The 22,007-nt window shown below is 54.2% G+C and overlaps 1 protein-coding gene across 1 annotated transcript in view; it reads right to left on the minus strand.

The window, feature by feature from the left end:
• The window catches only part of CDK5 (cyclin dependent kinase 5), a 71,736-nt gene that overhangs the window by 41,707 nt on the left and 8,022 nt on the right, over positions 1–22,007 (minus strand). Inside the window, 3 exon segments of the mRNA XM_075580487.1 lie at positions 4,228–4,323; positions 4,567–4,623; positions 7,984–8,044. Coding sequence (XP_075436602.1) covers positions 4,228–4,323; positions 4,567–4,623; positions 7,984–8,044 — 214 coding nt within the window.

Here is a 22,007-nt window from a genome sequence, read left to right on the forward strand (position 1 = left end):
TCCCTGTAGGTGCTGGCACCCACTGAGGTGTTTGCTTGCTTAGACACTCCCTGTAGGTGCTGCACCCACTGAGGTGTTTGCTTGCTTAGACGTTCCCTGTAGGTGCTGCACCCACTGAGGTGTTTGGCTTGCTTAGACACTCCCTGTAGGTGCTGCACCCACTGAGGTGTTTGCTTGCTTAGACATTCCCTGTAGGTGCTGCACCCACTGAGGTGTTTGCTTGCTTAGACATTCCCTGTAGGTGCTGCACCCACTGAGGTGTTTGCTTGCTTAGACACTCCCTGTAGGTGCTGCACCCACTGAGGTGTTTGGCTTGCTTAGACGTTCCCTGTAGGTGCTGCACCCACTGAGGTGTTTGGCTTGCTTAGACATTCCCTGTAGGTGCTGCACCCACTGAGGTGTTTGGCTTGCTTAGACAGTCCCTGTAGGTGCTGCACCCACTGAGGTGTTTGCTTGCTTAGACATTCCCTGTAGGTGCTGCACCCACTGAGGTGTTTGGCTTGCTTAGACATTCCCTGTAGGTGCTGCACCCACTGAGGTGTTTGGCTTGCTTAGACATTCCCTGTAGGTGCTGGCACCCACTGAGGTGTTTGGCTTGCTTAGACATTCCCTGTAGGTGCTGCACCCACTGAGGTGTTTGCTTGCTTAGACGTTCCCTGTAGGTGCTGCACCCACTGAGGTGTTTGCTTGCTTAGACATTCCCTGTAGGTGCTGGCACCCACTGAGGTGTTTGCTTGCTTAGACATTCCCTGTAGGTGCTGCACCCACTGAGGTGTTTGGCTTGCTTAGACACTCCCTGTAGGTGCTGCACCCACTGAGGTGTTTGCTTGCTTAGACATTCCCTGTAGGTGCTGGCACCCACTGAGATGTTTGCTTGCTTAGACACTCCCTGTAGGTGCTGCACCCACTGAGGTGTTTGCTTGCTTAGACACTCCCTGTAGGTGCTGGCACCCACTGAGGTGTTTGCTTGCTTAGACATTCCCTGTAGGTGCTGGCACCCACTGAGGTGTTTGCTTGCTTAGACATTCCCTGTAGGTGCTGGCACCCACTGAGGTGTTTGCTTGCTTAGACATTCCCTGTAGGTGCTGGCACCCACTGAGGTGTTTGCTTGCTTAGACATTCCCTGTAGGTGCTGCACCCACTGAGGTGTTTGGCTTGCTTAGACATTCCCTGTAGGTGCTGCACCCACTGAGGTGTTTGGCTTGCTTAGACACTCCATGTAGGTGCTGGCACCCACTGAGGTGTTTGCTTGCTTAGACATTCCCTGTAGGTGCTGCACCCACTGAGGTGTTTGCTTGCTTAGACGTTCCCTGTAGGTGCTGGCACCCACTGAGGTGTTTGCTTGCTTAGACATTCCCTGTAGATGCTGCACCCACTGAGGTGTTTGCTTGCTTAGACATTCCCTGTAGGTGCTGGCACCCACTGAGGTGTTTGCTTGCTTAGACATTCCCTGTAGGTGCTGCACCCACTGAGGTGTTTGGCTTGCTTAGACACTCCCTGTAGGTGCTGGCACCCACTGAGGTGTTCGCTTGCTTAGACATTCCCTGTAGGTGCTGGCACCCACTGAGGTGTTAGCTTGCTTAGACGTTCCCTGTAGGTGCTGCACCCACTGAGGTGTTTGCTTGCTTAGACATTCCCTGTAGGTGCTGCACCCACTGAGGTGTTTGGCTTGCTTAGACATTCCCTGTAGGTGCTGGCACCCACTGAGGTGTTTGGCTTGCTTAGATATTCCCTGTAGGTGCTGCACCCACTGAGGTGTTTGGCTTGCTTAGACATTCCCTGTAGGTGCTGCACCCACTGAGGTGTTTGGCTTGCTTAGACATTCCCTGTAGGTGCTGCACCCACTGAGGTGTTTGCTTGCTTAGACATTCCCTGTAGGTGCTGCACCCACTGAGGTGTTTGCTTGCTTAGACATTCCCTGTAGGTGCTGCACCCACTGAGGTGTTTGCTTGCTTAGACATTCCCTGTAGGTGCTGCACCCACTGAGGTGTTTGCTTGCTTAGACATTACCTGTAGGTGCTGGCACCCACTGAGGTGTTTGCTTGCTTAGACATTCCCTGTAGGTGCTGCACCCACTGAGGTGTATGCTTGCTTAGACGTTCCCTGTAGGTGCTGCACCCACTGAGGTGTTTGCTTGCTTAGACATTCCCTGTAGGTGCTGCACCCACTGAGGTGTTTGCTTGCTTAGACATTCCCTGTAGGTGCTGCACCCACTGAGGTGTTTGCTTGCTTAGACACTCCCTGTAGGTGCTGCACCCACTGAGGTGTTTGCTTGCTTAGACGTTCCCTGTAGGTGCTGCACCCACTGAGGTGTTTGCTTGCTTAGACGTTCCCTGTAGGTGCTGCACCCACTGAGGTGTTTGCTTGCTTAGACGTTCCCTGTAGGTGCTGCACCCACTGAGGTGTTTGCTTGCTTAGACGTTCCCTGTAGGTGCTGCACCCACTGAGGTGTTTGCTTGCTTAGACGTTCCCTGTGGGTGCTGCACCCACTGAGGTGTTTGCTTGCTTAGACGTTCCCTGTGGGTGCTGCACCCACTGAGGTGCCTTATTTACATGGCTGGTTTAGTTTCCTTTCCCCGGTTAGGGAAGATGATAAAAACATTATTGGTTTCCCTGATGAAGTAACAGCTGCAGCGATGTCTGATTTGGCCGGGGGGAGAGGAAAGGCCGGCGTCTTGCGTCACTCCCCAGGACTTCCTACGCAAGCGCTGTATTCTGCGCGACATGCAGAAAGGTGGCGCGGAGACACCGCCGGTGATACATCTTGTGTACACATCTATCGGACTCTCCTGGAACAAAGGGCGTGCAGCATACTGCTACATACAGCTACATAGAGCTACACACTACTACACACTACTACACACTACTACACACTACTACACACTACTACATACAGCTACATAGAGCTACACACTACTACACACTACTACACACTGCTACATACAGCTACATACAGCTACACACTACTACACACTACTACACACAGCCACACAATGCTACATACAGCTACACACTGCAATCCTTCTCTGTGTCTCTGAGACTGGGGAAGGTTATCACGCTGCTGCTGCTGCTACATACTGCAATCCTTCTCTGTGTCTCTGAGACTGGGGAAGGTTATCACGCTGCTGCTGCTGCTACATACTGCAATCCTTCTCTGTGTCTCTGAGACTGGGGAAGGTTATCACGCTGCTGCTGCTACATACTGCAATCCTTCTCTGTGTCTCTGAGACTGGGGAAGGTTATCACGCTGCTGCTGCTGCTACATACTGCAATCCTTCTCTGTGTCTCTGAGACTGGGGAAGGTTATCACTCCCGCTGCTGCTGCTGCTGCTACATACTGCAATCCTTCTCTGTGTCTCTGAGACTGGGGAAGGTTATCACGCTGCTGCTGCTACATACTGCAATCCTTCTCTGTGTCTCTGAGACTGGGGAAGGTTATCCCGCTGCTGCTGCTGCTGCTGCTACATACTGCAATCCTTCTCTGTGTCTCTGAGACTGGGGAAGGTTATCACTCCCGCTGCTGCTGCTGCTGCTACATACTGCAATCCTTCTCTGTGTCTCTGAGACTGGGGAAGGTTATCACGCTGCTGCTGCTACATACTGCAATCCTTCTCTGTGTCTCTGAGACTGGGGAAGGTTATCCCGCTGCTGCTGCTGCTGCTGCTACATACTGCAATCCTTCTCTGTGTCTCTGAGACTGGGGAAGGTTATCACGCTGCTGCTGCTGCTGCTGCTGCTACATACTGCAATCCTTCTCTGTGTCTGAGACTGGGGAAGGTTATCACGCTGCTGCTGCTGCTACATACTGCAATCCTTCTCTGTGTCTCTGAGACTGGGGAAGGTTATCACGCTGCTGCTGCTGCTGCTACATACTGCAATCCTTCTCTGTGTCTCTGAGACTGGGGAAGGTTATCACGCTGCTGCTGCTGCTACATACTGCAATCCTTCTCTGTGTCTCTGAGACTGGGGAAGGTTATCACGCTGCTGCTGCTGCTGCTACATACTGCAATCCTTCTCTGTGTCTCTGAGACTGGGGAAGGTTATCACTCCCGCTGCTGCTGCTACTGCTACATACTGCAATCCTTCCCTGTGTCTCTGAGACTGGGGAAGGTTATCACGCTGCTGCTGCTGCTGCTGCTACATACTGCAATCCTTCTCTGTGTCTCTGAGACTGGGGAAGGTTATCACTCCCGCTGCTGCTGCCGCCGCTGCTGCTGCGTTACTCACCCGGTTGATGAGGAGATTCTGTGGTTTGAGGTCTCGGTGAAGCACGTTGCGGCTGTGACAGAAAGCCAGGCCCTTCAGCAGCTGGTACATGAAGGACTAGGAGAGACACAATGGGTGGGAATGTCATGTAATCTCACATGGGCGCGCTCCATCATACTGTCATCACTTCCCGATGCTAGAGCCGCCTGCCGCAGCTGCAACACCTAGAACCAACCACTGCACCTAGAGCCACCCGCCGCAGCCACGCACCCACACACCTAGAGCAACGCCAACACGTACACACGAAGGAACAACACCCAGAACATCAGTAAGTACGGGGTCCCTAACAGCCGTCCTCACCTTCACAATCTCGGGGTCCAGGTCCCCGTTACAGCTGTCAAAATACTTCTTCAGGTCCTAAGAAAGACAGCGAGACAGACATTATGGGTACAATGCGGGGGGGGGGAGACATTATGTGTACAATGCGGGGGGGGGACAGACATTATGGGTACAATGCGGGGGGGGGACAGACATTATGGGTACAATGCGGGGGGGGGAGACATTATGTGTACAATGCGGGGGGGGGAGACATTATGTGTACAATGCGGGGGGGGAGACATTATGTGTACAATGAGGGGGGGGGAGACATTATGTGTACAATGCGGGGGGGGGAGACATTATGTGTACAATGCGGGGGGGGGGCAGACATTATGGGTACATTGCGGGGGGGGACAGACATTATGGGTACAATGCGGGGGGGGACAGACATTATGGGTACAATGCGGGGGGGGGGGGGGCAGACATTATGGGTACAATGCGGGGGGGGCAGACATTATGGGTACAATGCGGGGGGGACAGACATTATGGGTACAATGCGGTGGGGGGGACAGACATTATGGGTACAATGCGGTGGGGGGGACAGACATTATGGGTACAATGCGGGGGGGGGGCAGACATTATGGGTACAATGCGGGGGGGGACAGACATTATGGGTACAATGCAGGGGGGGGACAGACATTATGGGTACAATGCGGGGGGGGACAGACATTATGGGTACAAAGCGGGGGGGGACAGACATTATGGGTACAATGCGGGGGGGGGACAGACATTATGGGTACAATGCGGGGGGGACAGACATTATGGGTACAATGCGGGGGGGGACAGACATTATGGGTACAATGCGGGGGGGGGACAGACATGGGTGCAATGCGGGGGGGGGACAGACATTATGGGTACAATGCGGGGGGGGACAGACATTATGGGTACAATGCGGGGGGGGGACAGACATTATGGGTACAATGCGGGGGGGGGGGACAGACATTATGGGTACAATGCGGGGGGGACAGACATTATGGGTACAATGTGGGGGGGGGACACAGACATTATGGGTACAATGCGGGGGGGGGACAGACATTATGGGTACAATGCGGGGGGGGGGGAGAGACATTATGGGTACAATGCGGGGGGGCAGACATTATGGGTACAATGCGGGGGGGGACAGACATTATGGGTACAATGCGGGGGGGGACAGACATTATGGGTACAATGCTGGGGGGGGGCAGACATTATGGGTACAATGCGGGGGGGGGACAGACATTATGGGTACAATGCGGGGGGACACACAGACATTATGGGTACAATGCGGGGGGGGCGGGGGGACACAGACATTATGGGTACAATGCGGGGGGGGACAGACATTATGGGTACAATGCGGGGGGGGGGGACAGACATTATGGGTACAATGCGGGGGGGGGACAGACATTATGGGTACAATGCGGGGGGGGGGGACAGACATTATGGGTACAATGCGGGGGGGGGGACAGACATTATGGGTACAATGCAGGGGGGGGGGACAGACATTATGGGTACAATGCGGGGGGGGACAGACATTATGGGTACAGTGCGGGGGGGGGGACAGACATTATGGGTACAATGCGGGGGGGGGACAGACATTATGGGTACAATGCGGGGGGGGGGAAAGACATTATGGGTATAATGCGGGGGGGGAGACAGACATTATGGGTACAATACGGGGGGGGGCAGACATTATGGGTACAATGCGGGGGGGGGACAGACATTATGGGTACAATGCGGGGGGGGACAGACATTATGGGTACAATGCGGGGGGGGGCACAGACATTATAGGTACAACGCGTCGCGTCCCCTCCCCCACGCGCCGTGTTCCCTCCCCCCACGCGTCGCGTCCCCTCCCCCCACGCGTCGCGTCCCCTCCCCCCACGCACAGTGATGCAGGTGGGGAGGTTTGCGCCATGTTGTGGAGCAAATTGCCCCATCTTGATACATATCTCCTGAATATCCGGGCTCACGCGGACACTTACAGCTGAATATCCGGCCTCACACGGACACTTACAGCTGAATATCCGGGCTCACGCGGACACTTACAGCTGAATATCCGGGCTCACACAGACACTTACAGCTGAATATCCGGGCTCACACGGACACTTACAGCTGAATATCCGGGCTCACGCGGACACTTACAGCTGAATATCCGGGCTCACACGGACACTTACAGCTGAATATCCGGGCTCACGCGCACACTTACAGCTGAATATCCGGGCTCACACGGACACTTACAGCTGAATATCCGGGCTCACGCGGACACTTACAGCTGAATATCCGGGCTCACACGGACACTTACAGCTGAATATCCGGGCTCACGCGGACACTTACAGCTGAATATCCGGGCTCACACGGACACTTACAGCTGAATATCCGGGCTCACACGGACACTTACAGCTGAATATCCGGCCTCACACGGACACTTACAGCTGAATATCCGGGCTCACACGGACACTTACAGCTGAATATCCGGGCTCACGCGGACACTTACAGCTGAATATCCGGCCTCACACGGACACTTACAGCTGAATATCCGGGCTCACACGGACACTTACAGCTGAATATCCGGGCTCACACGCACACTTACAGCTGAATATCCGGGCTCACACAGACACTTACAGCTGAATATCCGGGCTCACACGCACACTTACAGCTGAATATCCGGGCTCACACGCACACTTACAGCTGAATATCCGGGCTCACACGCACACTTACAGCTGAATATCCGGGCTCACACGGACACTTACAGCTGAATATCCGGGCTCACACGGACACTTACAGCTGAATATCCGGGCTCACACGGACACTTACAGCTGAATATCCGGGCTCACACGGACACTTACAGCTGAATATCCGGGCTCACACGCACACTTACAGCTGAATATCCGGGCTCACACAGACACTTACAGCTGAATATCCGGGCTCACACGGACACTTACAGCTGAATATCCGGGCTCACACGCACACTTACAGCTGAATATCCGGGCTCACACGCACACTTACAGCTGAATATCCGGGCTCACACGGACACTTACAGCTGAATATCCGGGCTCACACGGACACTTACAGCTGAATATCCGGGCTCACACGGACACTTACAGCTGAATATCCGGGCTCACACGGACACTTACAGCTGAATATCCGGCCTCACACGGACACTTACAGCTGAATATCCGGCCTCACACGGACACTTACAGCTGAATATCCGGCCTCACACGGACACTTACAGCTGAATATCCGGGCTCACGCGGACACTTACAGCTGAATATCCGGGCTCACACGGACACTTACAGCTGAATATCCGGGCTCACACGGACACTTACAGCTGAATATCCGGGCTCACACGGACACTTACAGTCTCCGCGGCAAAGGAAATAAAACAGGGGACACTCCGGATAAGCGTCTCCTGGACGTTACCTGGTCGCAGTATTCAAACACCAGCGTCAGCTTCTTATCACTGTGAAGCACATCGTGCAGCCTGTGGGACAAGCAGAGCTCAGCATTACACGTCTGCACAGAGACCAACACAGGCAGACACAGAGCTCAGCATTACACCGTCTGCACAGAGACAGACACAGGCGGACACAGAGCTCAGCATTACACGTCTGCACAGAGACAGACACAGGCAGACACAGAGCTCAGCATTACACGTCTGCACAGAGACAGACACAGGCAGACACAGAGCTCAGCATTACACGTCTGCACAGAGACAGACACAGGCAGACACAGAGCTCAGCATTACACGTCTGCACAGAGACAGACACAGGCAGACACAGAGCTCAGCATTACACGTCTGCACAGAGACAGACACAGGCAGACACAGAGCTCAGCATTACACGTCTGCACAGAGACAGACACAGGCAGACACAGAGCTCAGCATTACACGTCTGCACAGAGACAGACACAGGCGGACACAGAGCTCAGCATTACACGTCTGCACAGAGACAGACACAGGCAGACACAGAGCCCAGCATTACACGTCTGCACAGAGACAGACACAGGCAGACACAGAGCTCAGCATTACACGTCTGCACAGAGACAGATACAGGCGGACACAGAGCTCAGCATTACACGTCTGCACAGAGACAGACACAGGCAGACACAGAGCTCAGCATTACACGTCTGCACAGAGACAGACACAGGCAGACACAGAGCTCAGCATTACACGTCTGCACAGAGACAGACACAGGCAGACACAGAGCTCAGCATTACACCGTCTGCACAGAGACAGACACAGGCGGACACAGAGCTCAGCATTACACGTCTGCACAGAGACCGACACAGGCAGACACAGAGCTCAGCATTACACGTCTGCACAGAGACAGACACAGGCAGACACAGAGCTCAGCATTACACGTCTGCACAGAGACAGACACAGGCGGACACAGAGCTCAGCATTACACGTCTGCACAGAGACAGACACAGGCGGACACAGAGCTCAGCATTACACCGTCTGCACAGAGACAGACACAGGCGGACACAGAGCTCAGCATTACACGTCTGCACAGAGACAGACACAGGCAGACACAGAGCTCAGCATTACACGTCTGCACAGAGACAGACACAGGCAGACACAGAGCTCAGCATTACACGTCTGCACAGAGACAGACACAGGCAGACACAGAGCTCAGCATTACACGTCTGCACAGAGACAGACACAGGCAGACACAGAGCTCAGCATTACACGTCTGCACAGAGACAGACATAGGCAGACACAGAGCTCAGCATTACACGTCTGCACAGAGACAGACACAGGCAGACACAGAGCCCAGCATTACACGTCTGCACAGAGACAGACACAGGCAGACACAGAGCTCAGCATTACACCGTCTGCACAGAGACAGACACAGGCAGACACAGAGCTCAGCATTACACCGTCTGCACAGAGACAGACACAGGCAGACACAGAGCTCAGCATTACACGTCTGCACAGAGACAGACACAGGCAGACACAGAGCTCAGCATTACACGTCTGCACAGAGACAGACACAGGCAGACACAGAGCTCAGCATTACACCGTCTGCACAGAGACAGACACAGGCAGACACAGAGCTCAGCATTACACGTCTGCACAGAGACAGACACAGGCAGACACAGAGCTCAGCATTACACCGTCTGCACAGAGACAGACACAGGCAGACACAGAGCTCAGCATTACACGTCTGCACAGAGACAGACACAGGCAGACACAGAGCTCAGCATTACACGTCTGCACAGAGACAGACACAGGCAGACACAGAGCTCAGCATTACACGTCTGCACAGAGACAGACACAGGCAGACACAGAGCTCAGCATTACACGTCTGCAAAGAGACAGACACAGGCAGACACAGAGCTCAGCATTACACGTCTGCAAAGAGACAGACACAGGCAGACACAGAGCTCAGCATTACACGTCTGCAAAGAGACAGACACAGGCAGACACAGAGCTCAGCATTACACGTCTGCAAAGAGACAGACACAGGCAGACACAGAGCTCAGCATTACACCGTCTGCACAGAGACAGACACAGGCGGACACAGAGCTCAGCATTACACGTCTGCAAAGAGACAGACACAGGCAGACACAGAGCTCAGCATTACACGTCTGCAAAGAGACAGACACAGGCAGACACAGAGCTCAGCATTACACCGTCTGCACAGAGACAGACACAGGCAGACACAGAGCTCAGCATTACACGTCTGCACAGAGACAGACACAGGCAGACACAGAGCTCAGCATTACACCGTCTGCACAGAGACAGACACAGGCAGACACAGGCAGACACAGAGCTCAGCATTACACGTCTGCACAGAGACAGACACAGGCAGACATAGAGCTCAGCATTACACGTCTGCACAGAGACAGACACAGGCAGACACAGAGCTCAGCATTACACGTCTGCACAGAGACAGACACAGGCAGACACAGAGCTCAGCATTACACCGTCTGCACAGAGACAGACACAGGCAGACACAGAGCTCAGCATTACACCGTCTGCACAGAGACAGACACAGGCAGACACAGAGCTCAGCATTACACCGTCTGCACAGAGACAGACACAGGCAGATACAGAGCTCAGCATTACACGTCTGCACAGAGACAGACACAGGCAGACACAGAGCTCAGCATTACACGTCTGCACAGAGACAGACACAGGCAGACACAGAGCTCAGCATTACACCGTCTGCACAGAGACAGACACAGGCGGACACAGAGCTCAGCATTACACCGTCTGCACAGAGACAGACACAGGCAGACACAGAGCTCAGCATTACACGTCTGCACAGAGACAGACACAGGCAGACACAGAGCTCAGCATTACACGTCTGCACAGAGACAGACACAGGCAGACACAGAGCTCAGCATTACACCGTCTGCACAGAGACAGACACAGGCAGACACAGAGCTCAGCATTACACGTCTGCACAGAGACAGACACAGGCAGACACAGAGCTCAGCATTACACGTCTGCACAGAGACAGACACAGGCAGACACAGAGCCCAGCATTACACGTCTGCACAGAGACAGACACAGGCAGACACAGAGCTCAGCATTACACGTCTGCACAGAGACAGACACAGGCGGACACAGAGCTCAGCATTACACGTCTGCACAGAGACAGACACAGGCAGACACAGAGCTCAGCATTACACGTCTGCACAGAGACAGACACAGGCAGACACAGAGCTCAGCATTACACCGTCTGCACAGAGACAGACACAGGCAGACACAGAGCTCAGCATTACACGTCTGCACAGAGACAGACACAGGCAGACACAGAGCTCAGCATTACACCGTCTGCACAGAGACAGACACAGGCAGACACAGAGCTCAGCATTACACCGTCTGCACAGAGACAGACACAGGCAGACACAGGCAGACACAGAGCTCAGCATTACACCGTCTGCACAGAGACAGACACAGGCAGACACAGAGCTCAGCATTACACCGTCTGCACAGAGACAGACACAGGCAGACACAGAGCTCAGCATTACACGTCTGCACAGACAGACACAGACGGACACAGAGCTCAGCATTACACCGTCTGCACAGAGACAGACACAGGCGGACACAGAGCTCAGCATTACACGTCTGCACAGAGACAGACACAGGCAGACACAGAGCTCAGCATTACACGTCTGCACAGAGACAGACACAGGCAGACACAGAGCTCAGCATTACACCGTCTGCACAGAGACAGACACAGGCGGACACAGAGCTCAGCATTACACCGTCTGCACAGAGACAGACACAGAGCTCAGCATTACACGTCTGCACAGAGACAGACACAGGCAGACACAGAGCTCAGCATTACACGTCTGCACAGAGACAGACACAGGCAGACACAGAGCTCAGCATTACACCGTCTGCACAGAGACAGACACAGGCAGACACAGAGCTCAGCATTACACGTCTGCACAGAGACAGACACAGGCAGACACAGAGCTCAGCATTACACGTCTGCACAGAGACAGACACAGGCAGACACAGAGCTCAGCATTACACCGTCTGCACAGAGACAGACACAGGCGGACACAGAGCTCAGCATTACACGTCTGCACAGAGACAGACACAGGCAGACACAGAGCTCAGCATTACACGTCTGCACAGAGACAGACACAGGCAGACACAGGCAGACACAGAGCTCAGCATTACACCGTCTGCACAGAGACAGACACAGGCGGACACAGAGCTCAGCATTACACGTCTGCACAGAGACAGACACAGGCAGACACAGAGCTCAGCATTACACGTCTGCACAGAGACAGACACAGGCAGACACAGAGCTCAGCATTACACCGTCTGCACAGAGACAGACACAGGCAGACACAGAGCTCAGCATTACACGTCTGCACAGAGACAGACACAGGCAGACACAGAGCTCAGCATTACACGTCTGCACAGAGACAGACACAGGCAGACACAGAGCTCAGCATTACACCGTCTGCACAGAGGCAGACACAGGCAGACACAGAGCTCAGCATTACACGTCTGCACAGAGGCAGACACAGGCAGACACAGAGCTCAGCATTACACGTCTGCACAGAGACAGACACAGGCGGACACAGAGCTCAGCATTACACGTCTGCACAGAGACAGACACAGGCAGACACAGAGCTCAGCATTACACGTCTGCACAGAGACAGACACAGGCAGACACAGAGCTCAGCATTACACCGTCTGCACAGAGACAGACACAGGCAGACACAGAGCTCAGCATTACACGTCTGCACAGAGACAGACACAGGCAGACACAGAGCTCAGCATTACACGTCTGCACAGAGACAGACACAGGCAGACACAGAGCTCAGCATTACACGTCTGCACAGAGACAGACACAGGCAGACACAGAGCTCAGCATTACACGTCTGCACAGAGACAGACACAGGTAGACACAGAGCTCAGCATTACACGTCTGCACAGAGACAGACACAGGCAGACACAGAGCTCAGCATTACACGTCTGCACAGAGACAGACACAGGCAGACACAGAGCTCAGCATTACACGTCTGCACAGAGACAGACACAGGCAGACACAGAGCTCAGCATTACACCGTCTGCACAGAGACAGACACAGGCAGACACAGAGCTCAGCATTACACGTCTGCAAAGAGACAGACACAGGCAGACACAGAGCTCAGCATTACACCGTCTGCACAGAGACAGACACAGGCGGACACAGAGCTCAGCATTACACGTCTGCACAGAGACAGACACAGGCAGACACAGAGCTCAGCATTACACGTCTGCACAGAGACAGACACAGGCGGACACAGAGTTCAGCATTACACGTCTGCACAGAGACAGACACAGGCAGACACAGAGCTCAGCATTACACCGTCTGCACAGAGACAGACACAGGCAGACACAGAGCTCAGCATTACACGTCTGCACAGAGACAGACACAGGCAGACACAGAGCTCAGCATTACACGTCTGCACAGAGACAGACACAGGCAGACACAGAGCTCAGCATTACACCGTCTGCACAGAGACAGACACAGGCAGACACAGAGCTCAGCATTACACGTCTGCACAGAGACAGACACAGGCAGACACAGAGCTCAGCATTACACGTCTGCACAGAGACAGACACAGGCAGACACAGAGCTCAGCATTACACGTCTGCACAGAGACAGACACAGGCAGACACAGAGCTCAGCATTACACGTCTGCACAGAGACAGACACAGGCGGACACAGAGCTCAGCATTACACGTCTGCACAGAGACAGACACAGGCAGACACAGAGCTCAGCATTACACCGTCTGCACAGAGATAGACACAGGCAGACACAGAGCTCAGCATTACACGTCTGCACAGAGACAGACACAGGCGGACACAGAGCTCAGCATTACACCGTCTGCACAGAGACAGACACAGGCAGACACAGAGCTCAGCATTACACCGTCTGCACAGAGACAGACACAGGCAGACACAGAGCTCAGCATTACACGTCTGCACAGAGACAGACACAGGCGGACACAGAGCTCAGCATTACACCGTCTGCACAGAGACAGACACAGGCGGACACAGAGCTCAGCATTACACGTCTGCACAGAGACAGACACAGGCAGACACAGAGCTCAGCATTACACGTCTGCACAGAGACAGGCACAGGCAGACACAGAGCTCAGCATTACACGTCTGCACAGAGACAGACACAGGCAGACACAGAGCTCAGCATTACACCGTCTGCACAGAGACAGACACAGGCAGACACAGAGCTCAGCATTACACGTCTGCACAGAGACAGACACAGGCAGACACAGAGCTCAGCATTACACGTCTGCACAGAGACAGACACAGGCAGACACAGAGCTCAGCATTACACCGTCTGCACAGAGACAGACACAGGCAGACACAGGTATACACAGAGCTCAGCATTACACCGTCTGCACAGAGACAGACACAGGCAGACACAGAGCTCAGCATTACACCGTCTGCACAGAGACAGACACAGGCAGACACAGAGCTCAGCATTACACGTCTGCACAGAGACAGACACAGGCGGACACAGAGCTCAGCATTACACGTCTGCACAGAGACAGACACAGGCAGACACAGAGCTCAGCATTACACGTCTGCACAGAGACAGACACAGGCAGACACAGAGCTCAGCATTACACCGTCTGCACAGAGACAGACACAGGCGGACACAGAGCTCAGCATTACACCGTCTGCACAGAGACAGACACAGGCAGACACAGAGCTCAGCATTACACGTCTGCACAGAGACAGACACAGGCAGACACAGAGCTCAGCATTACACGTCTGCACAGAGACAGACACAGGCAGACACAGAGCTCAGCATTACACGTCTGCACAGAGACAGACACAGGCAGACACAGAGCTCAGCATTACACGTCTGCACAGAGACAGACACAGGCAGACACAGAGCTCAGCATTACACGTCTGCACAGAGACAGACACAGGCAGACACAGAGCTCAGCATTACACCGTCTGCACAGAGACAGACACAGGCGGACACAGAGCTCAGCATTACACGTCTGCACAGAGACAGACACAGGCAGACACAGAGCTCAGCATTACACGTCTGCACAGAGACAGACACAGGCAGACACAGGCAGACACAGAGCTCAGCATTACACCGTCTGCACAGAGACAGACACAGGCGGACACAGAGCTCAGCATTACACGTCTGCACAGAGACAGACACAGGCAGACACAGAGCTCAGCATTACACGTCTGCACAGAGACAGACACAGGCAGACACAGAGCTCAGCATTACACCGTCTGCACAGAGACAGACACAGGCAGACACAGGCAGACACAGAGCTCAGCATTACACCGTCTGCACAGAGACAGACACAGGCAGACACAGAGCTCAGCATTACACCGTCTGCACAGAGACAGACACAGGCAGACACAGAGCTCAGCATTACACCGTCTGCACAGAGACAGACACAGGCAGACACAGAGCTCAGCATTACACCGTCTGCACAGAGACAGACACAGGCAGACACAGAGCTCAGCATTACACGTCTGCACAAACAGACACAGGCGGACACAGAGCTCAGCATTACACCGTCTGCACAGAGACAGACACAGGCGGACACAGAGCTCAGCATTACACGTCTGGACACAGGCAGACACAGAGCTCAGCATTACACGTCTGCACAGAGACAGACACAGGCAGACACAGAGCTCAGCATTACACCGTCTGCACAGAGACAGACACAGGCAGACACAGAGCTCAGCATTACACCGTCTGCACAGAGACAGACACAGGCGGACACAGAGCTCAGCATTACACCGTCTGCACAGAGACAGACACAGGCAGACACAGAGCTCAGCATTACACGTCTGCACAGAGACAGACACAGGCAGACACAGAGCTCAGCATTACACGTCTGTACAGAGACAGACACAGGCAGACACAGAGCTCAGCATTACACGTCTGCACAGAGACAGACACAGGCAGACACAGAGCTCAGCATTACACGTCTGCACAGAGACAGACACAGGCAGACACAGAGCTCAGCATTACACGTCTGCACAGAGACAGACACAGGCAGACACAGAGCTCAGCATTACACGTCTGCACAGAGACAGACACAGGCAGACACAGAGCTCAGCATTACACCGTCTGCACAGAGACAGACACAGGCGGACACAGAGCTCAGCATTACACGTCTGCACAGAGACAGACACAGGCAGACACAGAGCTCAGCATTACACCGTCTGCACAGAGACAGACACAGGCAGACACAGAGCTCAGCATTACACCGTCTGCACAGAGACAGACACAGGCAGACACAGAGCTCAGCATTACACGTCTGCACAGAGACAGACACAGGCAGACACAGGCAGACACAGAGCTCAGCATTACACCGTCTGCACAGAGACAGACACAGGCGGACACAGAGCTCAGCATTACACGTCTGCACAGAGACAGACACAGGCAGACACAGAGCTCAGCATTACACGTCTGCACAGAGACAGACACAGGCAGACACAGAGCTCAGCATTACACCGTCTGCACAGAGACAGACACAGGCAGACACAGAGCTCAGCATTACACGTCTGCACAGAGACAGACACAGGCAGACACAGAGCTCAGCATTACACCGTCTGCACAGAGACAGACACAGGCAGACACAGAGCTCAGCATTACACGTCTGCACAGAGACAGACACAGGCAGACACAGAGCTCAGCATTACACGTCTGCACAGAGACAGACACAGGCAGACACAGAGCTCAGCATTACACGTCTGCACAGAGACAGACACAGGCAGACACAGAGCTCAGCATTACACGTCTGCACAGAGACAGACACAGGCAGACACAGAGCTCAGCATTACACGTCTGCACAGAGACAGACACAGGCAGACACAGAGCTCAGCATTACACGTCTGCACAGAGGCAGACACAGAGCTCAGCATTACACCGTCTGCACAGAGACAGACACAGGCGGACACAGAGCTCAGCATTACACGTCTGCACAGAGACAGACACAGGCAGACACAGAGCTCAGCATTACACGTCTGCACAGAGACAGACACAGGCAGACACAGAGCTCAGCATTACACCGTCTGCACAGAGACAGACACAGGCAGACACAGAGCTCAGCATTACACGTCTGCACAGAGACAGACACAGGCAGACACAGAGCTCAGCATTACACCGTCTGCACAGAGACAGACACAGGCAGACACAGAGCTCAGCATTACACGTCTGCACAGAGACAGACACAGGCAGACACAGAGCTCAGCATTACACGTCTGCACAGAGACAGACACAGGCAGACACAGAGCTCAGCATTACACCGTCTGCACAGAGACAGACACAGGCAGACACAGAGCTCAGCATTACACGTCTGCACAGAGACAGACACAGGCGGACACAGAGCTCAGCATTACACCGTCTGCACAGAGACAGACACAGGCAGACACAGAGCTCAGCATTACACCGTCTGCACAGAGACAGACACAGGCAGACACAGAGCTCAGCATTACACGTCTGCACAGAGACAGACACAGGCAGACACAGAGCTCAGTATTACACGTCTGCACAGAGACAGACATAGGCAGACACAGAGCTCAGCATTACACGTCTGCACAGAGACAGACACAGGCAGACACAGAGCTCAGCATTACACCGTCTGCACAGAGACAGACACAGGCAGACACAGAGCTCAGCATTACACCGTCTGCACAGAGACAGACACAGGCAGACACAGAGCTCAGCATTACACCGTCTGCACAGAGACAGACACAGGCAGACACAGAGCTCAGCATTACACCGTCTGCACAGAGACAGACACAGGCAGACACAGAGCTCAGCATTACACCGTCTGCACAGAGACAGACACAGGCAGACACAGGCAGACACAGAGCTCAGCATTACACCGTCTGCACAGAGACAGACACAGGCAGACACAGAGCTCAGCATTACACGTCTGCACAGAGACAGACACAGGCAGACACAGAGCTCAGCATTACACGTCTGCACAGAGACAGACACAGGCAGACACAGGCAGACACAGAGCTCAGCATTACACCGTCTGCACAGAGACAGACACAGGCAGACACAGAGCTCAGCGTTACACGTCTGCACAGAGACAGACACAGGCAGACACAGAGCTCAGCATTACACCGTCTGCACAGAGACAGACACAGGCAGACACAGAGCTCAGCATTACACCGTCTGCACAGAGACAGACACAGAGCTCAGCATTACACGTCTGCACAGAGACAGACACAGGCAGACACAGAGCTCAGCATTACACCGTCTGCACAGAGACAGACACAGGCGGACACAGAGCTCAGCATTACACGTCTGCACAGAGACAGACACAGGCAGACACAGAGAGACAGAGACAGGCAGACACAGAGAGACAGACACAGGCAGACACAGAGAGACAGAGACAGGCAGACACAGAGAGACAGACACAGGCAGACACAGAGAGACAGACACAGGCAGACACAGAGACAGACACAGGCAGACACCGAGAGACAGACAGAGAGAGACAGACACAGGCAGACACAGAGAGACAGACACAGGCAGACACAGAGCTCAGCATTACACCGTCTGCACAGCGCCGGCAATTCTAACAGAACACGGGTCCAACACTCAGCACCGAGACAGAGAGAGAGACAGAGAGAGAGACAGAGAGAGAGACAGAGAGTGAGAGAGAGACACAGACAGAGAGCGCGTGAGAGAGACACAGACAGAGAGCGCGAGAGAGAGACACAGACAGAGAGCGCGAGAGAGAGACACAGACAGAGAGCGCGAGAGAGAGACACAGACAGAGAGCGCGAGAGAGAGACAGAGAGCGCGAGAGAGAGACAGAGAGAGGCAGAGAGAGACAGAGAGAGGCAGAGAGAGACAGAGAGAGGCAGAGAGAGACACAGACAGAGACAGAGAGAGACACAGACAGAGAGAGACAGAGAGAGACACAGACAGAGAGAGACAGAGAGAGACACAGACAGAGAGCGTGAGAGAGACACAGACAGAGAGCGCGTGAGAGACACAGACAGAGAGCGCGTGAGAGAGACACAGACAGAGAGCGCGAGAGAGAGACACAGACAGAGAGCGCGAGAGAGAGACACAGACAGAGAGAGACAGAGAGAGACACAGACAGAGAGAGACAGAGAGAGACACAGACAGAGAGCGTGAGAGACACAGACAGAGAGAGACAGAGAGAGACACAGACAGAGAGAGACAGAGAGAGACACAGACAGAGAGCGCGAGAGAGAGACACAGACAGAGAGTGCGAGAGAGAGACACAGACAGAGAGCGCGAGAGAGAGACACAGACAGAGAGCGCGAGAGAGAGACAGAGAGCGCGAGAGAGAGAGCAGAGAGAGAGACAGAGAGAGGCAGAGAGAGACAGAGAGAGGCAGAGAGAGACACAGACAGAGACAGAGAGAGACACAGACAGAGAGAGACAGAGAGAGACACAGACAGAGAGCGTGAGAGAGACACAGACAGAGAGCGCGTGAGAGACACAGACAGAGAGCGCGTGAGAGAGACACAGACAGAGAGCGCGAGAGAGAGACACAGACAGAGAGCGCGAGAGAGAGACACAGACAGAGAGAGACAGAGAGAGACACAGACAGAGAGAGACAGAGAGAGACACAGACAGAGAGAGACAGAGAGAGACACAGACAGAGAGAGACAGAGAGAGACACAGACAGAGAGCGTGAGAGAGACACAGACAGAGAGAGACAGAGAGAGACACAGACAGAGAGCGTGAGAGAGACACAGACAGAGAGCGTGAGAGAGGGACACAGACAGAGAGCGTGAGAGGGGACACAGACAGAGAGCGTGAGAGAGGGACACAGACAGAGAGCGTGAGAGAGGGACACAGACAGAGAGCGTGAGAGAGGGACACAGACAGAGAGCGTGAGAGAGGGACACAGACAGAGAGCGTGAGAGAGGGACACAGACAGAGAGCGTGAGAGAGGGACACAGACAGAGAGCGTGAGAGAGGGACACAGACAGAGAGCGTGAGAGAGGGACACAGACAGAGAGCGTGAGAGAGGGACACAGACAGAGAGCGTGAGAGAGGGGACACAGACAGAGAGCGTGAGAGAGGACACAGACATGAGAGCGTGAGAGAGAGACACAGACAGAGAGAGACAGAGAGAGACACAGACAGAGAGAGACAGAGAGAGACACAGACAGAGAGCGACAGAGAGAGACACAGACAGAGAGAGACAGAGGAGACACAGACAGAGAGAGACAGAGAGAGACACAGACAGAGAGCGACAGAGAGAGACACAGACAGAGAGCGCGAGAGAGAGACACAGACAGAGAGCGCGAGAGAGAGACAGAGAGCGCGAGGAGAGAGACAGAGAGAGGCAGAGAGAGACAGAGAGAGGCAGAGAGAGGCAGAGAGAGGCAGAGAGAGACACAGACAGAGACAGAGAGAGACACAGACAGAGAGAGACAGAGAGAGACACAGACAGAGAGAGACAGAGAGAGACACAGACAGAGAGAGACAGAGAGAGACACAGACAGAGAGCGTGAGAGAGACACAGACAGAGAGCGCGTGAGAGACACAGACAGAGAGCGCGTGAGAGAGACACAGACAGAGAGCGCGAGAGAGAGACACAGACAGAGAGCGCGAGAGAGAGACACAGACAGAGAGCGCGAGAGAGAGACACAGACAGAGAGAGACAGAGAGAGACACAGACAGAGAGAGACAGAGAGAGACACAGACAGAGAGAGACAGAGAGAGACACAGACAGAGAGAGACAGAGAGAGACACAGACAGAGAGAGGACAGAGAGAGACAGAGAGAGACACAGACAGAGAGAGACAGAGAGAGACACAGACAGAGAGCGTGAGAGAGACACAGACAGAGAGAGACAGAGAGAGACACAGACAGAGAGAGACAGAGAGAGACACAGACAGAGAGCGTGAGAGAGACACAGACAGAGAGCGTGAGAGAGGGACACAGACAGAGAGCGGTGAGAGAGGACACAGACAGAGAGCGTGAGAGAGGGGACACAGACAGAGAGCGTGAGAGAGGGACACAGACAGAGAGCGTGAGAGAGGGACACAGACAGAGAGCGTGAGAGAGGGACACAGACAGAGAGCGTGAGAGAGGGACACAGACAGAGAGCGTGAGAGAGGGACACAGACAGAGAGCGTGAGAGAGGACACAGACAGAGAGCGTGAGAGAGGGACACAGACAGAGAGCGTGAGAGAGGGACACAGACAGAGAGCGTGAGAGAGGGACACAGACAGAGAGCGTGAGAGAGGGACACAGACAGAGAGCGTGAGAGAGGGACACAGACAGAGAGCGTGAGAGAGGGACACAGACAGAGAGCGTGAGAGAGGGACACAGACAGAGAGCGTGAGAGAGGGACAGAGAGCGTGAGAGAGGGACAGAGAGCGTGAGAGAGGCACAGAGCGTGAGAGAGGCACAGAGCGTGAGAGAGGCACAGAGCGTGAGAGAGGCACAGAGCGTGAGAGAGGCACAGAGCGTGAGAGAGGCACAGAGCGTGAGAGAGGCACAGAGCGTGAGAGAGGCACAGAGCGTGAGAGAGCACAGAGCGTGAGAGAGGCACAGAGCGTGAGAGAGGCACAGAGCGTGAGAGAGGCACAGAGCGTGAGAGAGGCACAGAGCGTGAGAGAGGCACAGAGGCGTGAGAGAGCACAGAGCGTGAGAGAGGCACAGAGCGTGAGAGACACAGAGCGTGAGAGACACAGAGCGTGAGAGACACAGAGCGTGAGAGACACAGAGCGTGAGAGACACAGAGCGTGAGAGAGGGACAAGCAGACACAGAGCGTGAGAGAGACAGAGAGGGACAGAGAGAGAGAGAGACAGAGAGAGACAGAGAGAGAGACAGAGAGAGAGACAGAGAGAGAGACAGAGAGAGACAGAGAGAGACAGAGAGAGAGACAGAGAGAGAGACAGAGAGACACAGACAGAGAGAGAGAGAGACAGACAGAGAGCGTGAGAGAGACACAGACAGAGAGCGTG

Source organism: Ascaphus truei (assembly GCF_040206685.1).
Source record: "Ascaphus truei isolate aAscTru1 chromosome 2 unlocalized genomic scaffold, aAscTru1.hap1 SUPER_2_unloc_5, whole genome shotgun sequence".
In the NCBI taxonomy this organism is placed as follows: Eukaryota; Metazoa; Chordata; class Amphibia; order Anura; family Ascaphidae; genus Ascaphus; species Ascaphus truei.